The sequence below is a fragment of the Phoenix dactylifera genome, chromosome 9 (genome assembly GCF_009389715.1).
Source record: "Phoenix dactylifera cultivar Barhee BC4 chromosome 9, palm_55x_up_171113_PBpolish2nd_filt_p, whole genome shotgun sequence".
Classification (NCBI taxonomy): Eukaryota; Viridiplantae; Streptophyta; class Magnoliopsida; order Arecales; family Arecaceae; genus Phoenix; species Phoenix dactylifera.
This window is the reverse complement of record NC_052400.1, coordinates 17,071,441-17,094,993: the sequence shown is the minus strand read 5'-3', so window position 1 is coordinate 17,094,993 and position 23,553 is coordinate 17,071,441. Positions and strand designations below refer to the sequence as shown.

General features: G+C 39.4%; 4 protein-coding genes across 8 annotated transcripts; 2 read left to right on the top strand and 2 right to left on the bottom strand.

Moving 5' to 3' along the window:
* Positions 1 to 8,418, top strand: LOC103715406. 2 transcript variants are annotated; one of them, XM_039130255.1, is made up of 6 exons: positions 1 to 260; positions 1,368 to 1,559; positions 3,230 to 3,651; positions 3,748 to 4,991; positions 6,140 to 7,875; positions 8,002 to 8,418. In XM_039130255.1, exons 2-5 carry the CDS (start codon positions 1,408 to 1,410, stop codon positions 7,793 to 7,795), a joined length of 3,474 nt encoding a protein of 1,157 aa, XP_038986183.1. In that variant the 5' UTR covers positions 1 to 260; positions 1,368 to 1,407; the 3' UTR covers positions 7,796 to 7,875; positions 8,002 to 8,418. The 2 variants fall into 2 exon arrangements, with proteins under 2 accessions (XP_038986183.1, XP_017695804.2); XM_017840315.3 differs by having other exon boundaries at positions 2 to 260; positions 3,230 to 3,666.
* A 1,312-nt stretch (positions 8,419 to 9,730) lies between these two features.
* Positions 9,731 to 13,365, bottom strand: LOC103715593 (cyclin-dependent kinase F-1-like). The gene is made up of 2 exons (XM_008803306.4): positions 12,621 to 13,365; positions 9,731 to 10,897 (listed from the first exon to the last, which is right to left on the bottom strand). The coding sequence occupies exons 1-2, from the start codon at positions 13,107 to 13,109 to the stop codon at positions 9,953 to 9,955; spliced, it is 1,434 nt and encodes a 477-aa protein (XP_008801528.2). The 5' UTR covers positions 13,110 to 13,365; the 3' UTR covers positions 9,731 to 9,952.
* A 12-nt stretch (positions 13,366 to 13,377) lies between these two features.
* LOC103715510 (cytochrome c-type biogenesis CcmH-like mitochondrial protein) lies at positions 13,378 to 17,625 on the top strand. The gene is made up of 4 exons (XM_008803200.4): positions 13,378 to 13,489; positions 14,103 to 14,267; positions 16,471 to 16,602; positions 17,246 to 17,625. Exons 1-4 carry the CDS (start codon positions 13,394 to 13,396, stop codon positions 17,426 to 17,428), a joined length of 576 nt encoding a protein of 191 aa, XP_008801422.4. The 5' UTR covers positions 13,378 to 13,393; the 3' UTR covers positions 17,429 to 17,625.
* A 2,829-nt stretch (positions 17,626 to 20,454) lies between these two features.
* LOC103715673 (rac-like GTP-binding protein 2) lies at positions 20,455 to 23,553 on the bottom strand. 4 transcript variants are annotated; one of them, XM_039130254.1, is made up of 9 exons: positions 23,387 to 23,553; positions 23,157 to 23,283; positions 22,626 to 22,713; positions 22,422 to 22,531; positions 21,788 to 21,851; positions 21,619 to 21,683; positions 21,463 to 21,528; positions 21,119 to 21,248; positions 20,455 to 20,692 (listed from the first exon to the last, which is right to left on the bottom strand). In XM_039130254.1, exons 2-8 carry the CDS (start codon positions 23,253 to 23,255, stop codon positions 21,156 to 21,158), a joined length of 585 nt encoding a protein of 194 aa, XP_038986182.1. In that variant the 5' UTR covers positions 23,256 to 23,283; positions 23,387 to 23,553; the 3' UTR covers positions 20,455 to 20,692; positions 21,119 to 21,155. The 4 variants fall into 4 exon arrangements, with proteins under 4 accessions (XP_038986182.1, XP_008801650.1, XP_026664774.1 ...); XM_008803428.4 differs by having other exon boundaries at positions 21,119 to 21,225; positions 23,387 to 23,550; XM_026808973.2 differs by lacking the exon at positions 23,387 to 23,553 and having other exon boundaries at positions 21,119 to 21,225; positions 23,157 to 23,373.

Here is a 23,553-nt window from a genome sequence, read left to right as displayed (position 1 = left end):
TGCCATGTCCATTCACCTCCGCACTCTCTATCTTTCCACCTTTTCTAAACCCTAGATTAAAACCCATGCTCTCCCTCCCCTTTCGCGCTCCAATTCTCGAAAATCCGTGGCTAGATTCCTCGCGGAACTCGTCTCGCCGGCTCCATCGGTGAGAAATCTCTCTCCCCTCGGTCTCATCTCGTTTCGCCGTGGAGTAGAGGGCGATGAGCTGCCCGAAAGAAAAGTGACTACTTTTTATCCTATATCTCGCTCGATTGGAGGTATTGGTTCTTAGTTTTCTCTATAATCTTTCCTCGGAGCTACTTTGGTACTGTTTGATTCTATTAGGTGTTCTTTCTACCGTTTTTCTTATCAGTTTGAGTTTTGATATGGTTTCCCCCATTTCACCTCGGTTTTCCCATCGGGTTCTCTCTGGAGACGGCCTTTGTAATTGTTGTCGATTGCTTTGAGGTCCGGTTTAGAATCGGAGAGCTGGGTACTCGAAAGAATCTTCTTTCTTCTTTTTTTTTCTTTGTAGGTGGATCTTTATTTGTTTGTTTAGGGGTTTTGGATGCATGATTTTATGGGGTGAAACTTTATTTTATACATTGAGGTTTTAAGAGCAATTGGGTTTGATCGGTTAAAGTTAGGAGATGATACATCTTCCCCCTCGTTTTCTGGATTTTGTAGAGGAAGAATATTGATATGGATTTTGGGTTTTGGCTTCGCATGCGTGATTTCATGAATTACAAGAGCTTTGAGTGGTGGGTGTTGGTAGGTATGACGATCAGTTACTCTATGAGGAGCTTCCATAATAGTGTTGTTCTAATACGATGTTAGGATGTGTAGTAATCTCCACATAAGCCCTAGACTGACGTGGGATTTTATGTACTTTGAACACAAAGAGGTGGGTTTAGAACATAACTTATTAAAAGTACCATCTTTCCTTATATTTCATGTTGTAAATGTGATCATTGTCTAGCAAAAGCTTCTACTATTACTTCTTTATTTGTTTTTCATCACTGATTTGTGTGAGTTCATGGCTCGGTGGCAAGTTACAAGTTGAAAGTTCTTCTTGCAGTTTCTTATATTGTTCTATTATTTGACCATGATGTGTGGACTTATCATTTGTTTTATACATATATCTAAAGGTTGTAAGTAGTTAGATCTTTTGTCTTCCATTGCCAATAAACTAAAGAATGGACCTTTATGTGTGTTACATCTTTGGTCTTCCATGAGCAAGCACAGAATATCTTGTATTTTCGACCTTAATGGATGCAAATAGAGGTGACCTTGTGCTGTTTTTTCTCGTGGGAATATGATATGATGAGTGACTTGCTGTTTAGCTAGTTATGATATTGATGATAACCTTTTCTTTTACGTTATAGGGCATGCTTAGTAGTGGTAGTATTATGCTGGTTTTGCCGGATGGAAGTAATTTTTGTAGAGGAGAGCAATTATAGAAGGGAGCACATTCTTATTTCCCAGTCTAGCCCTTCACTAATAGAACCAAGACTCATTGAGCATGCTGAAGTTGATGGTGTTCAAGGGACAGAAACTTGTGACCACTTTTCCATTCGGTAAGTCCGTCAATCACCCATTAGTTAGTGTATTAGCCTGTATCACTTTTCTGAATGTAACAATTTTTATTTCAGCATCAATATAGGATTAATTGAATCTAGGTTGGTGATATATTTCTTCCCATACACGATATGAATTTTTTTGTTATTAGGACCTGCGGCTGTGATTTGTCTATCCCTGTGTTTATCTATACATATCTTTGCGGGTGTGCATGCATGCCCTCTTGTGCCACATCACATATCTCTATCTATACACAATGTGCATTTTTATATATACATATCTATCCCTATCTTTATTCTATGCACGTTATGTATCTTTATCTGTTCATATCTATTCCCGTCTTTATCTGTACATATTATATATTTTTATCTATACATATTTTTCCCTATCTTTATCTGTACATATCTATGCGGGTTTGCGTGCATGCACTCGTGTGCTATACATACATACATGCATACGCACACACATACATACTATAACTGATCACGAGCCTTCTGGCCCGCCCAGCCCGCCTAGCCTGGTCCGAAATTTTTCGGGCTTGGACATTAAAAAAAAGGCCCATGGGTCGGGCCTGGGCAGGAAAAATGGCCCGACCAAAAAATCAGGCTGGGCCTGAGAACTTTTAAAAATGGCCCGGCCCGACCCCATGTTTTATATATAAAGATAGAAAAATACATCCAGTTTTAAAGAGCCCATTAAGCTGTTGGGCCATTCTGGCCCATTTTCAGATTCCAAACAAAGAAAAAATCGGGCCTGACGGGTCGGGTCGAGCCTGTTGGGTCGGGCCTGGGACTAGATTTATAAAGTCGGGCACAGGCTTGGATAAAAATTTAAGCCCGATAGTCGGGCCGGGCCTGGGCATAGCCATCAGGCCTAATTTCTGCGGTAGAGCCCGGCCCGAGCCCGGCCAGCCCGGATTTTGATCAGCTCTAATACATACATACATACATACATATATGTATGTTTGTGTATATCCATGCTCGCTTTTTTGTATCTATGCGTTCTTGTGGGTGTCTGTGTGTAATGTTTGCAAGCTATATCACACACACACACATATACATATAGACACACAGACATGCATTCGGGGGGAGGGGGGGAGATGTGTGCGTGTGGGGTGCTTGCCATGCATGAGTGAACAAATCAGCCAAAAAATTTATAGGTGTGTACATATGAATGCATATTGCAGTGTATTTAGTTACATACATACATAGGCACATATGGCTTTGGTTAAAATATATGTAATACAGATGAAATTTTTTTTGCAAACCACATAATTTGCCTAAATGCCCTTACTTCGACTGCTTTACACCTCACAGAGAAGAGGGCATTTTATTAATTGGTTTATATTTGCAAGGATACATGTTGTGTGTATGCATGTTCACATGTATGAATGGGTCTGTATCTGATTGGTGATCAGTCAGCATTCCGTGTCCTTGTTTCTCTTAAGTCTTTATCTGTTTTTCAAGGAAAATATCTTGAAGTACCTTATCAGAGAATTCCATTGATTGCATGCAACTTTTATGGTTTTCGGAGTACTTCGCTGTTTGAAGAATAGATTGTCAGAGTACTTTGAGAGTCTTTTATCTGTTTAATCATTCAATTTCAAAGTAGCAGCAAAGCAATCAAATATACCTCCTAGTTTTTCTAATATACTCTGTCTTGACTGCAGCGGATACGTTGCTGAGATTCGTAAGACAGATCCAAAGATATGTTGGCCATTCTCTATGTTTCATGACCAAACATCAGATAAACATATCAGCCTCCTTCCTCCTCTACCTGTGACTAAATTTAAATGTTGGGATTGCCAAAACTGTCTGCGTAAAGCTAATAATTCTGCCACAACAAGAGCAACTGAAGCTCCTTCTAATATTCAGAATATTGAAGCAAACAATGGCACTTATATTCTCGGAAACACCTTCATATCCTTTCATGCCAATGATAAAGAGTTGCTTCCTGGCTTTCATCAACTATCTGAAGAGAAAATTGTAGATGATAGACTAATTGAAGCAGGTAGTTCTGTTAATATGACTAATGATGAATGTCGCCCATCAGCAAATTGTGGCAAGAATACAAACAACTATGTAATTACAGGTGCAGACACAGAAGGTTGTTCACTCCCCTTGAATTTACGTTCCCCTATTTAACTTAATGATTTCATTTTCATGACTCATCTATTGGTTTTCACAGGTTTGCAAGCAGCCAAAGCTAGCCACGGTAGCCGTCAAGGGATCCAGAATCTATCAAGCAACAAGCCTACATATATTGTGACAAAAGGTGAAGCATGCCACATGGGAGGAAGAGGAGAACGAAATGTGATATCGACAGAAAAGTTTTTTGAGGTTTTGTATTGCAAGGACATGGTAAATGCTAAATCAAAGAAGACTGAAGTAGTCAATGGAAGTACCGATTTCAGGATGGTTGCTGGCCCTTCTTTTATTGATAATATATCATGTGGGGAGAAAGATGAACAGTTGGTTAAGGAAATGGGCAGGACAAAAGAACTATGTAAGAAAGCAGCCAGAGAAACTGAAGTGCCACTGGGAAACAATATTGGTATTTCAGAAGTTGATTCTCAAACTGCTGTTGCAGCTTATGTCTCTGACCTGGACTCCAAGGGGTTAGAGGAAAGTGACAATGAAACATCTGACAATAATGTGGCTTTGCCTCAAGTTACTGTCCAAAGTCAAAATGGTGCCAAGCAAGTGGTCACATCTGATGGAAACCTGCAACCGAAAAAGGCTAGGAAGGTGCGTCTATTAGATGACATCATGAGAAGTGAGGAGTTGCACTCATCTGGTAAGGTTCATATCTCTGATGGTAATGAAGAGGCCAATCAAATTGAGGACAGAATTGATAGAAGGCCACATTTATCGAGAAGGAAAGATCAACATTTTGGTCCTAAAATTCATCATACTTCCCGAGAAACCAAAGTGAAGTCTTTGAAGGGTAAGAGGAGATATATAGATCTTGAAAATGTAGATGATGGATCTTCTCTAATGCATTGGCTAGAGAAAGCACGGGAGAAAGTAAAGACAAACAACAGATATAGAGAAATCAAGCACATTGATGCTGCAACAGATGCATCAGCTGAAAATAATTTAGTGCATAGCCTCGAAGTCTCTGGGGCGAAAGAACATAAGCAAAATGCTATTGCATGTATGACGCTAAATGCAATGCATCAGAGCTACCTCTTGCCCCGACAAGAAATTAAGACTAACAAGGACATTGTTATTGTTGATGGTAAAGCAACCAAACGAATGAATGCCAAAACAATTCACTCCAAATCAACAAGAACAATAAAATCCAGGAGGTGCTTGCTTCATGGTCTAAAAACTCATGGCAGCACTAATGAAAAGGTTACCTTGAGAAAGAAGAAAAAGACGGAACATCAAACTGAAAATGAAGAATCTTCCCAGATGCACTTCCCAAAGGTAAGGACGTTTAGTGTTGCTAATACTCATAGAGTTTAAGTTCCTTTCCTTTATGATGTTTAGTGTTGGACTGATGTTCTTATGCTGTCATCTCTTATTAGTTTTCCTTCTTATTGTATTATGGAGTTTGCACAACGAGATGCATTCTAGTTTGATTAGGTTTTAAAATGTACTAGGTCAAAGACTCAGAAGTGTCAACTTTTGGTTAAAAGAGTGAAAAAGGATAGTAACTAGCAACTAACTTCGCACTACTGTGTGTCCGTGCTTATGTGCATGTGTATCTTGTGTCTGTCATGTGGTTCTTCTTGTCTATTCTACTTGTCTTGGTTTAATGTCTTCCTAAAACCATGATGGAGAACTTGATTAGGGTTTTAAATTACCAAATGTAATACTAGATCTATTCCTCAAAGAAGATCAATAAGAGAACAATGAGGCACCTTGTCTAAGATGGTGGAAATTTATGGTTAATTAAACTTTAGGTCACAGGTATTAATGAAAAAAAAGATTAACTGGTTGAATAAGGGGCACAAGACACTGTGGCTGAAAGAATAGGTATATTCCTTGGTCAAGGGAAAAGGGATCATATGAAAATACTTTCGGGTGGGTCTGTAAAAGGGAAGGATCTTTAGAATGAGCCTTTTGATTAAGGTTCTGAGGAGTTGTAAACTAAAAAGCACCAACTAGAGTCATGAAAATTCCTATATTTATTTATCCATATTCACAGCATTAGACATATGTATTTAAGTTCTTGTTTAATGATGTAGCATAATGCTACTTCCACGGCTTAAATGAATTAAGTTTGTCAGATTAATGATAAGTACTACACCAACTACTATATATATATATATATATATATATATGAATTTTGAGGTATCTTTTTCAGAACTTGGTTTGTTTTTGGCTGATGATTACCATAAATGTCATGAAACTCATAATTGTATATGCTTTACAATTACTAACATACATGCATGATGATGCTCATGTTCTTTATACTTCTCCAATCTATAAAGCATGTTATGTCTTTCCCATGGTTATACAAAAAATGTATATATCAATGGCCTAGTATATATTCTTGGCAGTAGTTGATGATGCATTGGATCTAGATCCCATTAGACAAAAGAGAGATTGAGAATGTCATTGGATTTCAGGGCCAGAAAAATGTTGCAGATGAGCGGGAAACCACACAGACATGTGAGCTGGGAGCTTTGGATGACATCCCAATGGACATTGTTGAACTCTTGGCCAAAAATCAACATGAAAGACGGCAGATGAATGCTGAGGTTGCTACGGTTAGCGCACATAATCTATTGGAAAGGACTGAAGTCATGGAGGATAATCATGTTTTGAAAGTCACTGAAGGCCATGGAGACAAGGTACTGGATGCAGTGCATAGGAACCTTTGCCAGCAAAAATATCTGTGGAATAAGACAGGAAATAGTGTTTGGACTGCTCTAAGAAGTGACAAGAATGCTGATGAAAGCATGGAAGATGACTATGCTGCCAGCCATGGGAGACAAAACGATCACATAAATCTAAATCAAGAAGAGCTTACCAGTGCCACTACAGGTTCCCTAACACCTTTGAAATGTAGAGGTCATGCTAGTCTTTCTGTGACTGATACAAAGAAAAATTACCATTCACAGGATCACAGCTGGAGCAAAATGGGGTCGCAGACATTAGAATCATGTCATAAAGGTCAGGAAATTTTAGGTCAGAATACATTCAGAAATGCCCAGGGGGAGTTGCCAGTGCTATTAAAAGGAACCACCTTTGGAAGAAATACTCAAAAGGTCAATGCTGGTTTGAATCATATGAAAATGTTCGGCCATAATACCTTACTTCAAAAAAACCCAAAGACAGTTCCACTCAACATTGATTGTTTGAAAAAGGTGGACCAGGCTAAAATTCACCTCCAAAATAGGAAAGAGAGTGATTCAGCAGTGACATCTTTTGCAGAGGCAGGAAATACACATCATTTAGAAATGGTGAGGCCGCACGATCTATATACAGATGAAAACATACCAGCATTGTATTTGCTCAGGCTGATGGATTCAGCGAAATGGTCAAGTGTCTCTCTTCAAGATCTGCCACATGCAAACCATAAAGGATCTCATCGGGAGCCTTATCTTTGTTCCACAGATCAATGTAAATTGATTGACTCACAACCTAGACTTAAAAGTAGTCAGGCCGCAAAGCCTCCATTGTCAGTTCAACACCCTCATCAAGTTCAGCATCAAGAAATTTCTTGCAAACCTTACTGTCCATTTCCAAGAGTTGGTGGTTTTGGGTCTTTGTTGCAGAGGGAAATCACAAGCCCTTCAGACAATTCTGGAACTCAGTCTGGTTTCAGAATTGGATATTCCAGCAAAATGACATCTTTTGAAGCTAATAGAAAGGATTCTTCTGAACTTTCATACATAGAAAATCAGGCTAGAGTTCCAAATACCCAGAGCCCTGTTTCTAGAGATGAGAATTCTAAACACCCCTTTTCTGCTGTAAACTCTAATGTGCATCCTGGATGTTCTTCTGCAAGGAATGACGTAATTGATGTAGAGATGAGCAGTAAGAGAGCAGCATTTCAGCCCCTGAATAACCATTGTGCAAAGGAAATATGCGCTATTAACAGAAATCCTGCCGACTTCACCATTTTAGATGAGGCCAATGAATATATGATAGAGAGTGATAATATATGTCCTAGACATACAACCCCCACTAAGAAACCACAATGTGCATTTCATCCTGATGGACAGAAAATGCATAAAGTGAGGAGATTTACTGCTTTAAATGGGTTAATGAGAAGCTGATTTTGTTTTCGGGCAGATCTCGATGTCAAGTATTCTTCTATCTACTGGAACCCCTTAAAAGATTTTCTGAAGTACTAGAGGTAAGATTCCTGTTTCTGCAAACTTTCACCCTCAAAGTCATACGGTGGTTTTTGAAATATAGATTGATGCAAATTGCATAATTTGATTGCTAGGACTATTTGCTGATTCTGGTATGCATGTTGCAGGCTTGATGCTGTAAGTGCAGAAACGAACACGGCCAGGAGAGCGATAATTTATCATGTGCTTTGACCTCAAATAAAGTTCTCAGCTATCACTGCTGTGGCTGCCCAATGACCTCTCTCTTGGTTAATGTGCAAAAATAATAAAACTGGGTGCCAATAATCGATCTCAAACAGGAAACAGTCAACTCTTGTGATCATAAATTGGCTAAGTAGGGATCATAAACATGGATCCGGCTGTCTGCTGCTGCTGTTTGTAATATATTGGCTCAAAGCATTTCAAGTGTGATCATGACTTTTTCATGGCTATATGTATATAAAACAATGCAATGTGATTTAGCCCTGTAAGTTAGACTGTCTGTTCTAAGTGCCGCATCAATGTAGGATAAATTTATCAATCCAAATGCTCTGTTCTTTTTATCAGATATTTCCTCGCAACAAGGAGAGGGAATTTGAGGTGAAACCTGAGCAACGAGTTGTACTTCAAAGACAAATGGCATCAGCACTATTTGCACTCTCCCCCCCTCTCCCACGCACATTTTGACTTACCTAACATTTTGAGGTCTGTTTACATCTGTAAGTTGGATTTTGATATGTTTTCTACCATGGGTTTTAGCATGCTTCAGTTCACCATTTCAGCCGTCCTATAGTTCATCTTGTAGCTACGCCTCATGTGCAGAGTCACGGAGTTGTCTTCGGTTTGAAAAGCTCATTTCTTGACGTAGTCATAATTCTTACCCAGTTCGTGTCCTGCCTCATGATTAAAACAGCCTTTGCAGCGTGCATATCGTCCTTTTCAATTTGCGCGCAGAGTTGATTTCGAAGCTTGACTTCTGTTTTAGCACGACAGCAGCTTGCTTTTTCCCAGCGGCGAAAGGGACACGGTCAACTTCAGTCAACCATGGTCAGCTGTGGTTCATCGAGTAAGGTCATCTTCAACTCTAAAATGACTCTGGAATTGCTCCGGCGAGAAAAGGGAGCCATGCCATGCAAGGTCCGGAATACTGCTACGGCTATGGAAAAGCACTCCATTGTCTCGAACCCATCAGCCTCTTTCTCCATTCTACCTTAATAGCTTGAAATTTTCCGTCCACAAACGGCTGGTATTTTGGCGGGTTGGTGTCCATCATCGAAGGTGAGAAATCTCAGCCTCTCAAATTCATATAATTAGTATATTCTCCCTCTCTCGCTCTCGATCACATCTAACAAATCTGGTTCTCCATTCTCTCTCTCTCAATTCCATCTACCTGTCACCTCCCTATCTCTCTTAGCTGAGCCCGAGAAGGACCAGCCCCAAACCCTGCACTCACTCGAAACAAGTTTCGACTCCTTGTAGCAAATGGGATGATGCTTACAAAATGTAGGGAATTTGAGGCAAAAGAGGAAGCAGATAAGTGATTATCCATTCAAGCATTATGAATGTATTTGTTTTTTATTCAGATTTCCAATCTACCCGTTATCCAGAATTTAACGCACTAGTCATGGAGGAAAAATAGCTGATCTACGAACTTCCCGATCAAAAGTTGGGTCTCCCGACCAAAACACACTGGTGAATAGCAAAACCTCCTGAAAGCTTGATAACGACTATGATCACCTGAGAATATATATATATATATATATATATATATATATATATATATATATATATATATATATATATATATATATATATATATATATATATATATGCAACTATTTGCAGCATTTTCTTTTCGCCAACTCTGATAAGTCCTTTTCTCTGCAATCCCAAGTTTCTATACAACTTTTCCCATCCGATTGATTCGAACATTACTGGAGAAAATTGCAATTATGTTTTTTCAGCATCATTGATTACTATAAACACAGCTCCTCATCAGCCTTCCCCATGCATATACAGTTAAGGTTTATGAAATTTTTGCATGCCTATCTGGTCAACACAACGAAAATATACAAAAAATACTAATTGAGGTTGGCTGCATCACGAGAACCTTATAGAGAAACCCTTTTCAATGGTTGTCGCATCCATGCTGCCGAACTCATCAATATCAGAATCTGAACCCAAATCCCTGTAATCAGCCCATTCTCCTGGAGAGCTCTCGTCGTGCCCATCCTTTATGGAAGGAACTGTCAACTCATTTACAGGAACAGGCAGAGGCTCTTCAGCAAAGTATCTGTCTTGAAGCAGCTCCATTGCTGCAGCTCTACTAGCTGGATTATAGCAAAGAAGCCTCCTTACGAGATTAACTTCAGCAGCTGATCGATTTGGCAGACATGCTTCCAAACCAGTTGGGTTTTCAACTTTACTAAAGAAGATCTTATTGTAATCAGGTAACTTGGAGCAACCTGTCCATGTTTCTTCGGTTAAGTCTCCCAAGACGGTAATAATTTTACCAAGCTGATTGATATCCGATGTCCCTGGGAAGAGAGGTTCAAAACTAAGAAGTTCAGCAAAAATGCAGCCTAGCGACCAGAGGTCAATCTCTATCCCATAATTTGTGGATCCATAGAGAAGCTCCGGAGCTCTGAACCACCGTGTTCCAACACATGAGGTGAGGGCACCGGCTTCATCATCTTCTTTAACCTCTTCTACCTCATAAGTATAGGAGCCTTTGAAGGGATCATCTTCCACATCCCCAGTACTACACGTGGCAAGACAAGATGCATCACAATCTTGCAGACTCATCTCCTTATCAGTGTCTTCCATTGCATATTTTGCCTTGAGGTCATCCAACTCCCGCAGATATTCATCCTCGTTGGTAGGTCTCGGCTCCAGAGAATTCTGGTTTTCAGGTCCATCTAGCCATGGCTGGTTTCCCACCCGCACGTCTGCAGGCTGTTGTGGTATCCATGCCTCAATCTCTGAACCTTGTTGATGTGGACTACCGTTTGTGGAGATAAATCTAGTTTCCTCAAGTATCCTTGACTGACAAACCAAAAATAGACAATTTGTTGAATATGACAAATTATAAATCCAATCAAAAAAACACTTAAAGTAAAATCTACTCATGGTTTAAACTTTAAATGCACCCCCCTGCCCTGTGGCTCACAGATAGAGAAACGAAAAGGAAAAACTAGAAACTATTTAGTGGGATGCTGAAGTACCAATATGTTTGCTCTCTCAAGCAGATATACATAATCACATATAAGTGGATATCTGCACTATGTTGTATGTATCTAGAAATCATTATTATATCTCAAACCAACTTGTCAGTAAATACTGGATGACCAAACAATAAAGCAAAAAAAAGGGGCAACCAAATAAAGTGCATGGTAAGTTGAGGTAAGAGGCTATGTCAAGATTGGTATGAGTGTTGGGATCATCATCTGCAATTCCTACAAGGGCTCAAGAAAAGACAACAATTTTCAAGTTCCATAAGGATCTCGACAGAAAGAAAGAAAAAAAGTTTTATCAGCTCTGCTAAATTCAAGTGCTCTAAGTGACATCCAAAGCCGGTTCCATCTATATTCATGCCCAATAAAAAGACAGTACATAAGAAATAGGAAATGCAGAGATTACAATGAGATGAAGTACCAATATCCAACAATATTTCAACTTTTGAGTGTTTGAACACTTTCAGAAGCTTCCCCTTGAACCCTACTTGAGTCCTTTGTCAAACTGTTAATACCCTTATTATATACTCTCCCATAACAAATCCGAATTCTTATATGTGTCATCCATTTGCCTGATACCACATCTTTTTATAACAAGCAAAAATCTACAAAACAGTTCAAAAAATATTTTTTAACTTATAGTATTGACATTTGCTGCATCTTCCACTATCCCTAATAACATGCACAAAGCATAACCTACATACTCTTCTAATACCCATTCTTAGTATATTTTAAAGGTCATCCTTGAAGAAATTATACAAAAGAGAACCACTTCTTTCAGAGCTCACAATCCCATATCTTCACAACTTTAGCTTCCTTTTACCTATAAAACCTAGACCTTGGAATCACAACACCTTATTGTTTCTCTCTACCTTTCACGTTTATTAATTCAAAAGTCTAGCCAGATAAGCAGCTAATTGAGTCCACCAACAACTTTAAAATTAAAAAAGAAAAAAGATAAATCAAGGATTACATTAGAAAACACTAGATCTCGACATCAGGAAAATGAGAAGAAAGACATGCCTCCCTGATATATAACTAACATACCTCTAGTTTTTGTCTAATGGTGTTGATTGTTTTGGCCCTGATGTCAGTCATTTGTTGTCATAAAACACCGTATCCATGCATATTACTAAGGTTTAATCCGCCGATGGCTAACATCACTTATTTCTTGAATAATTATGCTGAAATGGAACTGTTATCGAAAAAAAGGTACTAGGAACAAGCTTATAAAGCATTTGCAACTATTGCCTTCTATAGTAACAATTTCTCATCTCCACACTGTTTAAAAGTAATTGTCTGTTTTACTGGCAAAGAAGCATTCTTTCGGCTATAAAATTGCAATGGGAACAAAAATCATAAAAACAAATAAACAGAAAGCAATTCTTCTTTATCCACCAAGACAAGCACAACCCTAGTGCGTGAAATCAGTGATTCTGTGTTCAAACAAAAGGACTCCGGAATTCATAGAAGCAAAATAGAACCTCAAGAAACCAAAAGATAGCAGCAAATTAGGAGAAAATTCCGGCGGATACCTGCCCAAAATCCGCCAGCTTGAGAATCCCCTGGGAGGAGATGAGCAGATTGGACGGCTTGAGATCCCGATGGACCACTGCGTTCCGGTGGCACGCGCCGACCCCCCGCAGAATCTGGAGCATCCACTGCTTGACCTCGCCGACGGCGATGCCGCCGCCCCTCTTGGCGTCGCGGATGACGGAGGCGAGGTCGGAGGGGAGGAACTCCAGGACGAGGACGGCGTCCTCGTCCTCCTGCCAGAAGTACTCAAGGAGGTCGACGACGTTGGGAGAGTCCCGGAGGATCTGGAGGGCCTCGATCTCCCGGAACGAGCTCTGGTAGTCGTGGATCTCCTTGAGGGCTACCAGGACGCCGTCCGACCGCCGGCAGGCGCGGTAGACGTCGGCATAGGCGCCGTAGCCGATGCGTTCCAGGATCTCGTATCGCTGGGTGATCTCCGACCGGCCGTAGATGCTCCAGCTCCGGGAGGAAGGGGGAGGCGGAACCATGGCGGCGGCGCGTCAGGAGGAAGTAAAGCTAGGATTCCGGCGAGGGTTTCTAGGGCACGGAGTGGCCGGGCTTTTCGACGACGACTCCGAGTAAGCCCCAAGGGCATAACGGCTCTACGTAAATGCGTCTGCTATGACCTCAAAAATACCACAATACCCCCCAGCATATGGTGCACAGGAAAATGCTGTGCGGAAGGAGAGATGGTATTAATGTAAATAACCTAAAGTTTAGGGGCATTAAGAGTAGTCGGTGTGTTTTATAATAATATAAATCCTATGACGTTATGTTTGATATCCGGTTTGAAGTTTATACTGGTGTGGGACCTTACAGGCTAGGATTTTCCCCTACCTTGGTTGGACTTGGAATTCTAGAAAAGAAGGTAAACTAGCTTCATGCTCCCGTAATAGGAATTTCTTTGTTAACTGAGTATATTACTTCCTAAGAATTTCTAATTTCCCCGTCATTATATATTGTTTGAATTCCTTTTCTGTTGTAATTTGTTGTTTGAATTCTTGGAGTAGAATCAAAGAAACATATGCAAAATTCTATTGCCTATTGTTTTAGATATTATGCATGAATTGAGGTGACTGTGAGGGCTATAGTTAAGCAGGAGTAATTTGCAGGTTACCTGTTTGATAAAATGGTTTAAAGAATAATATATGTTTAAGTCCATGCATGAGTTAACTTTTAAAAGGGAAATAGAAATGTTCAATGAAATGCCTCACTTGAAATATATAATTGAAGAGCTAGTTTAAAGGAAAGTGCAGTTCTAGTTTGTGAGCTTCTTTGTGATTCTGGAACTTGCAACAGAACACCTTCTTTGATTGGGGGTTATAGCTTGAAGATTGGTATCTATTAACTCTCGTTATAGCTGCTTTTGTTTATGAATAATAGAATAAAGCTAGTAGATAACTGATATTCATTAGCTAAGTTGCTTCACTATATGGTGCCAACAAAAGCTCAGCCTTCGTGGCTTTTGATCTATGACTTAGTTTTGGGAGGAAGCCTCTTTTGCAATGGAAAATGAAGAAGAATTGAAGAAGGCTCAGACCATAGAGGCCCGGGCAAGGAACATTAGTCATAACGTCCGGTGCACTGAATGTGGGAGCCAGTCCATTGAAGACTCACAGGCAGATATTGCCATTCTTCTCAGAAAGGTATTGCATCTCACATTTTCTTTTGCTTTCTCCATTTGTAAGTTGTCCTTATTAACGGGCTTCTGTGTTACTGGTGTATCTTAATTATGGGAACATACTTAAAAGGAGTGCAGACCCAACCTTAAGAATCTCAGTTTGTCTATTCTATGATCTAACAAAATAGATTTTGTGGCCGGATGCATAAACTTGTTTATATATATATATATATATATAAAATGATTCAGCATAGATGCAATGATCGTGCTCTGAAACCCTTAAAATAAAATTAAAAGAAAAGGATTTCTGCTCAAATGGTAGATAACTTCTAAAGAGGAGAGGCTTCTCATGGCCCAGGGACAAAATGCCCTTAATCAAGTGTTTTTTTGTAAAAATACTAAATAGATGGAAATGCAGAGCAGGGGCCTTAGGCATGTTTGGTGAGTAGTTTCTCAAGGCAGTGGGATTTGCACTTAAAATGCCTGTTTCTTTTGGTAACACACCCATATGGACTCTCTTATATATAGGGAAAAGGAAAGATACATCGAAGTGGGATTATACTTCTCAACATACATCACTACTGATTGCACTAATTCTATCTAAAATATCAATACAGCCATTCAATCGAACAGGTTTTCACTTGAAGTCACAGCCTTCCATGGGATACTTCTCCTTTTTGGGAGAGGAAAGTTACTCCTTCCCCTTAAATCAAATTCATTCATCTAATACCCCTTACTCTTGAATCCATCACACGTCCATATGGCAGGGATAATTTCATCATTGGATGCCATCATAGGCATCAATCAAATACTTTCTCCTCCTGAATTAGATGGTGTTAGATGTGCCATGCCGAAGTTCTTTGTTGATGGGATCACATCTATCCGCTACATATTGTTTTCTCTTCAATCAGTCACATGCATCGCACATGCTGTATAACTTTTTGTGGGTTGTTTGGATTGTTAGTTTCCATCAAAATATCACATACTCCCTCTTGTGCAAGGTTTTAAATACTAGTATCTAATCTCGTACCCTTTTTTTATCAACATGCTACTATATTGATACAGTATCAGTATTAACGATGTACCAAAATTAAGATATTCTGAAAATTGAAAACCATCAGCACCAATCAGTATACATGGTACAGTACCGCCAATATGTATTGGTACGGCCAGTATGGTACCGGTATAGTTGTTTCGGCAGCCCAACACCTATATCGGTGCCGGTTTCATACAAAAATGGTATAGTACCAGTCATGCCATCTCATTTCGGTGGTTTTTGAAAACATGCTTTTGTGTCAAACTGTCAGTTAGATGCAAAGGACCTGCCTAGTAACAAATCTTATTTTAATGGAATTACAATGTCTATCGAATAAGTTTCCCTAAACCAGTTCCTTGAGTTGCTAACATTTCTTTAAGATGCTGTTAATATCCGGAAACTTCTCATGCTACAGTTGTGACTTGGGACAGTTTCTTTATTATTTTCATAAATTAAGACATAACCCTTTCTGAAGGTAGATCTATTATTTCACCTCTGCACAAAATCTTATGTTTATCGATCTCTTTGATCTAGAGCCTATACTTGCTTCAGCTTCAAAGATTCCCTTAGGTAACTTCTCTCTCTCTCTCTCTCTCTCTCTCTCTCTCTCTCTCCCCCTCTCTCTCCCCCCCCCCTACTTCATTGCCCCATGACTTTTGAATCTTTCTCCTTTGGTTTTGTGGTTCTTTTTTTTTTTAAAAAAAAAAACCCCTTATCGATCATGTTTACTGTCTCTGACAAATTGAGACATCTCGAGTCATCCTTTAGCCATGAAAGCCCTTTCAAGAGCATTCCCTTTTGCCATGCTACTCTGAATCTGATGCATCCCTCTCAGGGACTAACCTGCATGACCTGAGTGATGGTCCTGCCACTCCTGCACATCCCTTTCTTTATTATTAGCACACATCGAGTCTAAATTTCTGTAACCTGTCCAATAACTCATTTTGCCCTTTAATGTAACTTGGTCTATTAAATTCCACATTGTTGTATTTGTTGCAGCTCCAAGGACAAGTAAATTTTACAGGCTTTTGTGGCTTCTCATCTTATAACTTTTGTGCTTCAACATATTGTAAACCTTATGCTAGAGTATTGCTTGATAGACATTTTGCCATGTTTCTTTGAGATTGTATCACTTGGTGGCTGAAGAGTGTTGCCTTTTATCCTCTAGTAAAATTTTTCTTACATTGTGCAGTTGATTCGAGATGAGGTCCGAGCTGGAAAAACTGATAAGGAGATCTTTAAAAAGCTAGAGGACGACTTTGGGGAGACAGTACTGTATGCCCCAAAATTTGATCTGCAAACTGCTGCTATCTGGTTATCACCGGTCAGTCTATTTTGACAACCTACATCCCTAATTACAACTTCTATTACTAGTAGTCATTTCACTTGCAAAAATATTAATGCTTCCAGTTTATTAGTGACATATTACTGAAAGATATCAAGTGGTTCTAATAGTTTAGTGATGGCATGTTAACAGCATGGCTATATATTAGCTTGAAGTTATGGATTATCTCCTTCCTTTTGCATTAGCATATAATGGAGACTTTGGCTAATGCTTGATGGTCGAGGTTGTGATTTTTACTGTTTCGCTTCCTGTTTTCACATTTCAGTACAGCAGTATAGTAAGCTAGAGCATCCTATTAACTCATCTATGTTTCACTTCATGAGCTATTAATTAATAATATACTCCCTTTTTGGCTGGTTAAGGATGGTTGTGTTTACTACCTGCAAAAACTGGGATACTGACTAATTGAGACTCGCGAATAAGAAGATGCTATTCTACATACCAACTTGAGAGTTTTGTCTGATGCAACATCACCATAGATACATACTTACCGAGTATGCAGATCTCAGTGACATTAATGTCCATGGAAGGCTGTCGATGTTAATTGGTCTCTAGAGTCGCATTATACATTACTTGATCATATTAATACACTGACACCAATTTGTGAATGAATCATGGACAGTTCCTTGTTGCGGGGGCAGCAGCTGGCGTATGGGCTTACCAGAGGCACAGGCGGAAGACTAATGTGCACATCATGGCGCTGAACCTTGTAAGAGGCGTTCCTTTAACCCCCAAGGAGAAGCAGGCGATGCTCGACCTCCTTAAACCACCACCACCTCCAAAGAGAAGGTGGTGGGGCTGGTGAAACACATTGTCGTGTTTGTATAGCCTAGACATTCCTTCAACCAATGTTTTGTATTTGTAACTGAACTAGCTACTAGCCACTGTTTTCTACTGATATATTGTTGGGTAACACCCAGAAACCAGTTGATGCCAGATGGGTCTTAATACCCAGAACAAGGTCATGGGGAATGAATGGAGGAAGTGTTGCATTTTTGAAGTGATCTTTTCCCTATAGGACACTCTTGTCGAGCAGCATCTACAACATTTAAAGCCAGAGAAGCCAACCCACTGCAATGCATTACAACAGGATGCAGCTAGATTGTTCATACTGTAAAGTAAGACCTATAAAATCCATCAAATCAGGCATTCCATCTAGTTCTCATCTCATGTTTTGAAGCCCCAACTTGGCAAAATGGTCCCAAGCCTGTGTTTCATGGCGAACCATTTCTGGAGGGAATGGTTTTCTAACTCATATGGATGTAGGTTATTCTGGCATTGCTCGGAAAGCATACAGTGATTGAGATCAGTGAAAGAAACCATCTTGTGAGCTGCAATGGGTGGACCTTCGCCTAAATTGACATGAGAAAAGGTGAACACTGGATCACGCCTCCTTGCACGTATTACCATCTGCAAATAGCGTTGTCTTGGCAAATACAAACTTATTGACACTTTGTCTACGGATGTGAAATTTTGAAAAAAAAATACACCAACAGGCTATGAATATGAATACGTATAAATTGCTTAAAGAAAAAAATGATGGCAAAAGATCTAAGCCAAAATATTTCATTGGTTGATGAGATTACAGTCATCCATCATCTCCTCTAGAATCACATATGCGCCTTTTTTTTTTTTTTGCTAAAACCGATGATTCATACTATTCGGGTACGAATGCACCTAGAAGAGTCAGCATACAAAATCTCCCGGATAGCACCAGGTAAATCACCCTCACCGACCCATAGTGAGCCGCCTGAGTGGCACGCAACAAACGCCGCCACCCAGTCTGCCGCACCATTGGCCTCCCGATATACATGCCCAGCTCGAAAGAGCACCCCCTCCCTCACCATCAACCATATATCCCGGAGCAGTGGGTGAACTGCCCTATCGCTATACGGGCCCTTCCGGACCCAACTGATCACAGTGGCCGAGTCTCCCTCCAGGATGATGGAGCTCGCCCGCAAAACGGATCGCGCATATCGCAACACATATGCGCCTTCCTTCTCAACCTATCACAAGATTGGGAAATGAAGAGGAAATATTCAACTTCAGAAATTTCATCCTTTGATTGCACCGTCATACCTCCTCTGCTTTCTTCTCAATAAAATATTGATTTAATCCACACATTTTCTTTTCTATTCCTTCCAATGTAAATAACAAGTGCCTAGTTCTAAGAAAACAACATGGCAAACCTTAAACTATGGTTGCAAATTGCATGATGATGCATCGGTGCTTCTGCATACAAACTTCGCAGAGTAGTATCCAAATTGCTTTCTTAGATCAAGACTTACCTAGTGCGAGTAGTATAACATTTTTTAATTAAATTCTCCTGGTATTCTTTGATATCTTATATCCCTGTTCATATCTTTTATCATGGGGATGAAAAATCTTTATACACTAATGCAGGAAAAAAATTTACAGCATATTAAGGAAAAAGAATTGTCTCAACCAAAGCGTGCCAAAAACGTAGAAGATTAACCAACCTACTCCAGTGATGCGAACATGCCCGTGAGAATGAGGAGGTAATATGTAAATACATCGGCACATCACTAAGCCTACTGAATTGTTTATATAGTTATTTGCTCTAAATGAAATCAGCATAAAAAATATTACAAGAAGCTTGCTTCAAAAACTACGACACTACGAAATTTATGCGTTATCATGTGCCAAAACTTAGCAACCACAACTAAAAAGCCTAAATTCGTTATCATTTTTGCACCATTTATGTATCTTACCTCTCCAGTAACTTAAAGTAAAACCAGTGTTGCTGGCAAGATTAAGATCTCCTTAACAGGCATTAGATGTTATTGAAACATTCGACAACATGATTAGATCTTCACAGCTACTTATGCTTGCTTTCTTTTTATTTGTTATTGTTCATGACATGTTGAGTGTTTGAAGGTTGCACTCTGGGCAGCTTCATGCATGGTTTGCTGTGGCAAGTTCTCGCCTTCTCTATTTTAGGTACCAGCTACCAGCAAAAGCTGAGACTAAATACAACCTGGTCCAGGCTCCAGCTGAGGATTGGAGTGTCCATCTCTTTTCCCCATGCTGTGCCTTCTCCTCGGAGAATATAGAGAGCTCCAAAACAGAGGACTCGACCCGTTGAAAGGTAATCAAATCCTTTTCCTACCATGAACCATGACTTGATGAGTAATGCCCCAGATATCCCAATGATCAGATGACATCCAAAATATCCAAAGGACATAGTGCTAACTTCCCGAATGCCTAGTTTTTAGATAATCTTCTTCCACGAATACATGTTTCAGTTGCTATTCCATGGAAGAAGGCTCTCTCGATTGTGCTAACGGTGCTCGTTGGCAGGTTGTATGGGTTACCTTGCTCAGCAACAAGAAGCAAGCAATTTCCTTTCAAATTCCGGTATAGAAATGACTTCTGTTGGTTGTTTGTTGTTTAGCATTTTAGCTCTCCATACCTTTCCCTACTGCTAAATCTGAATCTTCTGAGTTGGAGTTTGCCTACATTAATATGGTTTTTTCCCACTTTCCCGCACCTGTGCAAATTGACATCAGAAGTTCAAATACTAGCCATTTTACAACTTTTTTAGGTACTGTAATCCTGCAACACAAATTACAGTTTATTTGTCTCATTAACCGCATGCATCTCATTTAATCTAATCTCCAACATCTCTGCCTTTTCAAGCACGTATCCATAATTTTAACTCTTCCCGTCTTCCACTTGTTTTCTTGAGAAGGTTGTAGTTCTGGTGCATGTCTTGTTATATAGTCTGAGGGCATGCATGAGTTATTTTAACTAGAACCTTATTAGAAAGTATGAGTAGGCTCTTTTGGTTTGTGCATCCTATGCTCGCTCTTTTTGATCTGAAGTCCAGCTTCACCAACAAAAGTTTCATTACACATTCATATACCACATATACATAGAAAATATCCAGATCGAACGGGACACATACAACATGAAGGTAAAAGATGTTCAGTTCTCACAATAACATATGTTTCAGCTAACATGGACATTAGCACATCTACCTACAGACAGGTCAAAATAAGCTGCTTTCATGTACTACGCAACACACGCACCTCCACATATGAATCTCCTGCAGAAAAAAGTTGACATACATGTCATGATAGATAGGATTGAAACTTTGTCACAAGGTTCCTTTAAATTGATATGGATGCCATCTGGCCGACCATCTTCAGGGTAGCTTTATGTTTTATTGTCTCTTAGAAAATACCAAATTTAGAAATTATCTGGCCCAGGATGAAAGAGGATGGTGACATATTATTCTGAACATATTGCTTCTATCTAGCAGAAAAATCTATATCCTCCCAACTTCGGGAATCAAGGAGAAGTGAAGAACTGTTTAGTTCAGAGAAAAGAAATGGCATAGCTAGGATGAAATTTATCTATTTTTCAATGAACTCTATCTCAGGATTAAACAGAAAACTGAACATTTGTATTGTTGAATCTAAAGACTGGTCATAAGGAGCTCGAAGACAATCGCAATCAGCTACTTATTTACCTCATCGAGCAACCAGAGTTTCTTCTAGTTTTCTTCTTCACCATGTCCTTCTTTCTTGATGGTTGAAGAACCACCTTGATTGCAGTGTCAAAAACCGCCTTGATGTTCTAATCCAAAACAGAATATTTTTCTGAGAGAAATATCAGCACTGAAATGGACGAGGAAATAACAGAAAAGTAAAACCTCTCAGAAAATGTCATTAGGACACTCAGTTTTGGTAACAAGGTAGTGGGGATGGTTACATATCAAGGCTTGAAAAACTAGAGGAAGGCAACACAAATAAACTAATATAAAAAGCCTAACTTTTATTTTCATTTAAAACACTTATCTCTGGAGGAACATACCTGTTGTGTCTTCGAGCTGCATTCAATATATGCTGCAGCACCTATTTGTTTTCTAAGTTCTCCCCCCTAACACAATGATAATTAGTCGAAATGCTCCCCAAATTTTGGTGATTATATGACTAAAACTCATCCAAGATGACCACAGATGTCACTTACTTGTGCGGACGTAATCACGGATGCGCCTGGATGACCAGCGAGGTATCCTTTATTTTCACGTAGATCTGAGAACATTGCAAAACAAGATAACTAGTGTTGTTTCTTAAAATGCAAGCTCACACTATATCATACAAACCAAGAATTATTCATATGCAAACTCATTACGAACCTAGCTTGGTTCCAACTAGAACAATTGGGACATTGGGTGCAAAGCGACAAAGTTCTGGCATCCACTGATAGGCGAAAACATAAACAAATAATCATCTATTAAGTCATTGTTTATTTGAAGTCATAAAAAGAAAATAATTGAGAGCTTGATACCCAACCGGTGCTGCATAATTCTGTTAATATAGCATGTCACTTGAGAGGAAACTCAGAAGCATCTTCATAGATAACAAGCACATAGTTGCAACAGATGAAAAGAGTACATTAATCCATATGCTTCTTAGAGACCTAAATGAAGGAAGCATAAACTTCCGACCAAACATGATCGGGCATTAAACTGAAATTAGAACAACGCTCCGTTCGAACGCAATCAGAACACAGCCAAATCAAAAAATACAGGAAAAGTAGGGTGGCGGAAAACCGAGTCAAAGAAAGCACTGAATGAGGATACAGTTCATCATTCGACTTCCCGTTTGACCAGGGAAAGCACTAGAGTGTAAAGACTGAGTTGGAGATTTGTCGGTTTTGCTTTATTTCAAAATGAGAAGAAGCCCATTTGCCCAAACACCAAGAATCCAATTCCACAGTGGAAAGGTGAAAAAAGAGAAAAGGTACCAAAGTGATACTTTGATTAATACCTTCTTAAGAACATTCTCATAGCTTGCCCTGCTAATTAAAGAGAAGGCCAGAATGAATATGTCTGCTCCTCTATAACTCAGTGGCCTCAATCTGCTATAATCTTCTTGGCCTATTAACCAAGACATACCAATGTAAAGGCATTGCAAACAATAAACTAGAAAACAAGCAGGATAAAGAAACTGAATTGATGATCTTCTAAGTACCTGCAGTGTCCCACAGTCCCAAGTTGACAATGCTCCCGTCCACAGAAAGACTAGCACTAAAGTTATCGAAGACGGTGGGAATGTAATCCTGCCCGTGAATTCAACAACATGATGGAAACAAGTGATGGTACAATATTTAGAAAGAAATAGTTCTATAGTGAGGAAAGTAAGAACCTTTAAGATACCATAAAATGGTAGAAAAAAGGTAATGAAAAGCCAGAATACTCTGATGAAAAAAAAAAAGATAAAAAGAAAAACAGAAAAAGCAACCAAATAATAATTACGGAAATAGATTAAAGCCTCGAATGAACTAAATCAAGAAATACCATACATTACTTGTTCAAGGAACAGGGTGTGAAGACTTAACTTAAAATTTATGACTAATAAAAAGAAGAGAGTAAATATGCGACATAAATCAAGAATACCAAACAAAAAAATGTTAAAAAAACAAAAAAGGTGGGTACCTAACTCATAGCAACACAATGATAAATTAATTACTTGATATGAATGGGATGGAGAAGTTAAACATACAGTTGGAAACTTGTTGCTGGTGTAGCAGATGAGCATGCAGGTCTTCCCAACAGCTCCATCTCCAACAGTCACGCATTTTATGAACTTTGTGGCACTCATTTCTCTCACCAGTCACCACCCACACTACCTAGCAGAGAAAAGAACACAGCACTCTTACAGAAGATGATGAAACAGCTAGAACGGTAAGATAAAAAGAAGGGGAGAGAGAAGCCCTTAGCAAGCAAACTAACCAGAAATTGCCAGAGAGGAAGAAGAGGAAGAAGGCAAGTCTGAAGTTGGGAAAACAAAGAGGAGCTGATATAAATTTTTATTTTGTGGGGTTCAGAATATATATCGAAGGAAGAGGATCGAGAGAGGCGAGGATCTTCTGCACTTGTCTGCCACGCCATAAATGTCG

What these genes read in the sequence shown, in the direction of transcription:
- LOC103715406 (XM_017840315.3), top strand. Translation starts at nt 1,408, where the DNA reads ATGGAAGTAATTTTTGTAGAGGAGAGCAATTATAGAAGGGAGCACATT. An exon ending in TGTGACCACTTTTCCATTCG is followed by an intron (nt 1,560 to 3,229) that starts GTAAGTCCGTCA and finishes TCTTGACTGCAG; the next exon opens with CGGATACGTTGCTGAGATTC. An exon ending in TACAGGTGCAGACACAGAAG is followed by an intron (nt 3,667 to 3,747) that starts GTTGTTCACTCC and finishes TGGTTTTCACAG; the next exon opens with GTTTGCAAGCAGCCAAAGCT.
- LOC103715593 (XM_008803306.4), bottom strand. Translation starts at nt 13,109, where the DNA reads ATGGTTCCGCCTCCCCCTTCCTCCCGGAGCTGGAGCATCTACGGCCGG. An exon ending in AGCTGGCGGATTTTGGGCAG is followed by an intron (nt 10,898 to 12,620) that starts GTATCCGCCGGA and finishes TTGGTTTGTCAG; the next exon opens with TCAAGGATACTTGAGGAAAC.
- LOC103715510 (XM_008803200.4), top strand. Translation starts at nt 13,394, where the DNA reads ATGTTTGATATCCGGTTTGAAGTTTATACTGGTGTGGGACCTTACAGG. An exon ending in TTGGAATTCTAGAAAAGAAG is followed by an intron (nt 13,490 to 14,102) that starts GTAAACTAGCTT and finishes TCTATGACTTAG; the next exon opens with TTTTGGGAGGAAGCCTCTTT. An exon ending in TTGCCATTCTTCTCAGAAAG is followed by an intron (nt 14,268 to 16,470) that starts GTATTGCATCTC and finishes TACATTGTGCAG; the next exon opens with TTGATTCGAGATGAGGTCCG.
- LOC103715673 (XM_008803428.4), bottom strand. Translation starts at nt 23,255, where the DNA reads ATGAGTGCCACAAAGTTCATAAAATGCGTGACTGTTGGAGATGGAGCT. An exon ending in GGGACTGTGGGACACTGCAG is followed by an intron (nt 22,532 to 22,625) that starts GTACTTAGAAGA and finishes CTTGGTTAATAG; the next exon opens with GCCAAGAAGATTATAGCAGA. An exon ending in ATGAGAATGTTCTTAAGAAG is followed by an intron (nt 21,852 to 22,421) that starts GTATTAATCAAA and finishes TTCGCCTATCAG; the next exon opens with TGGATGCCAGAACTTTGTCG.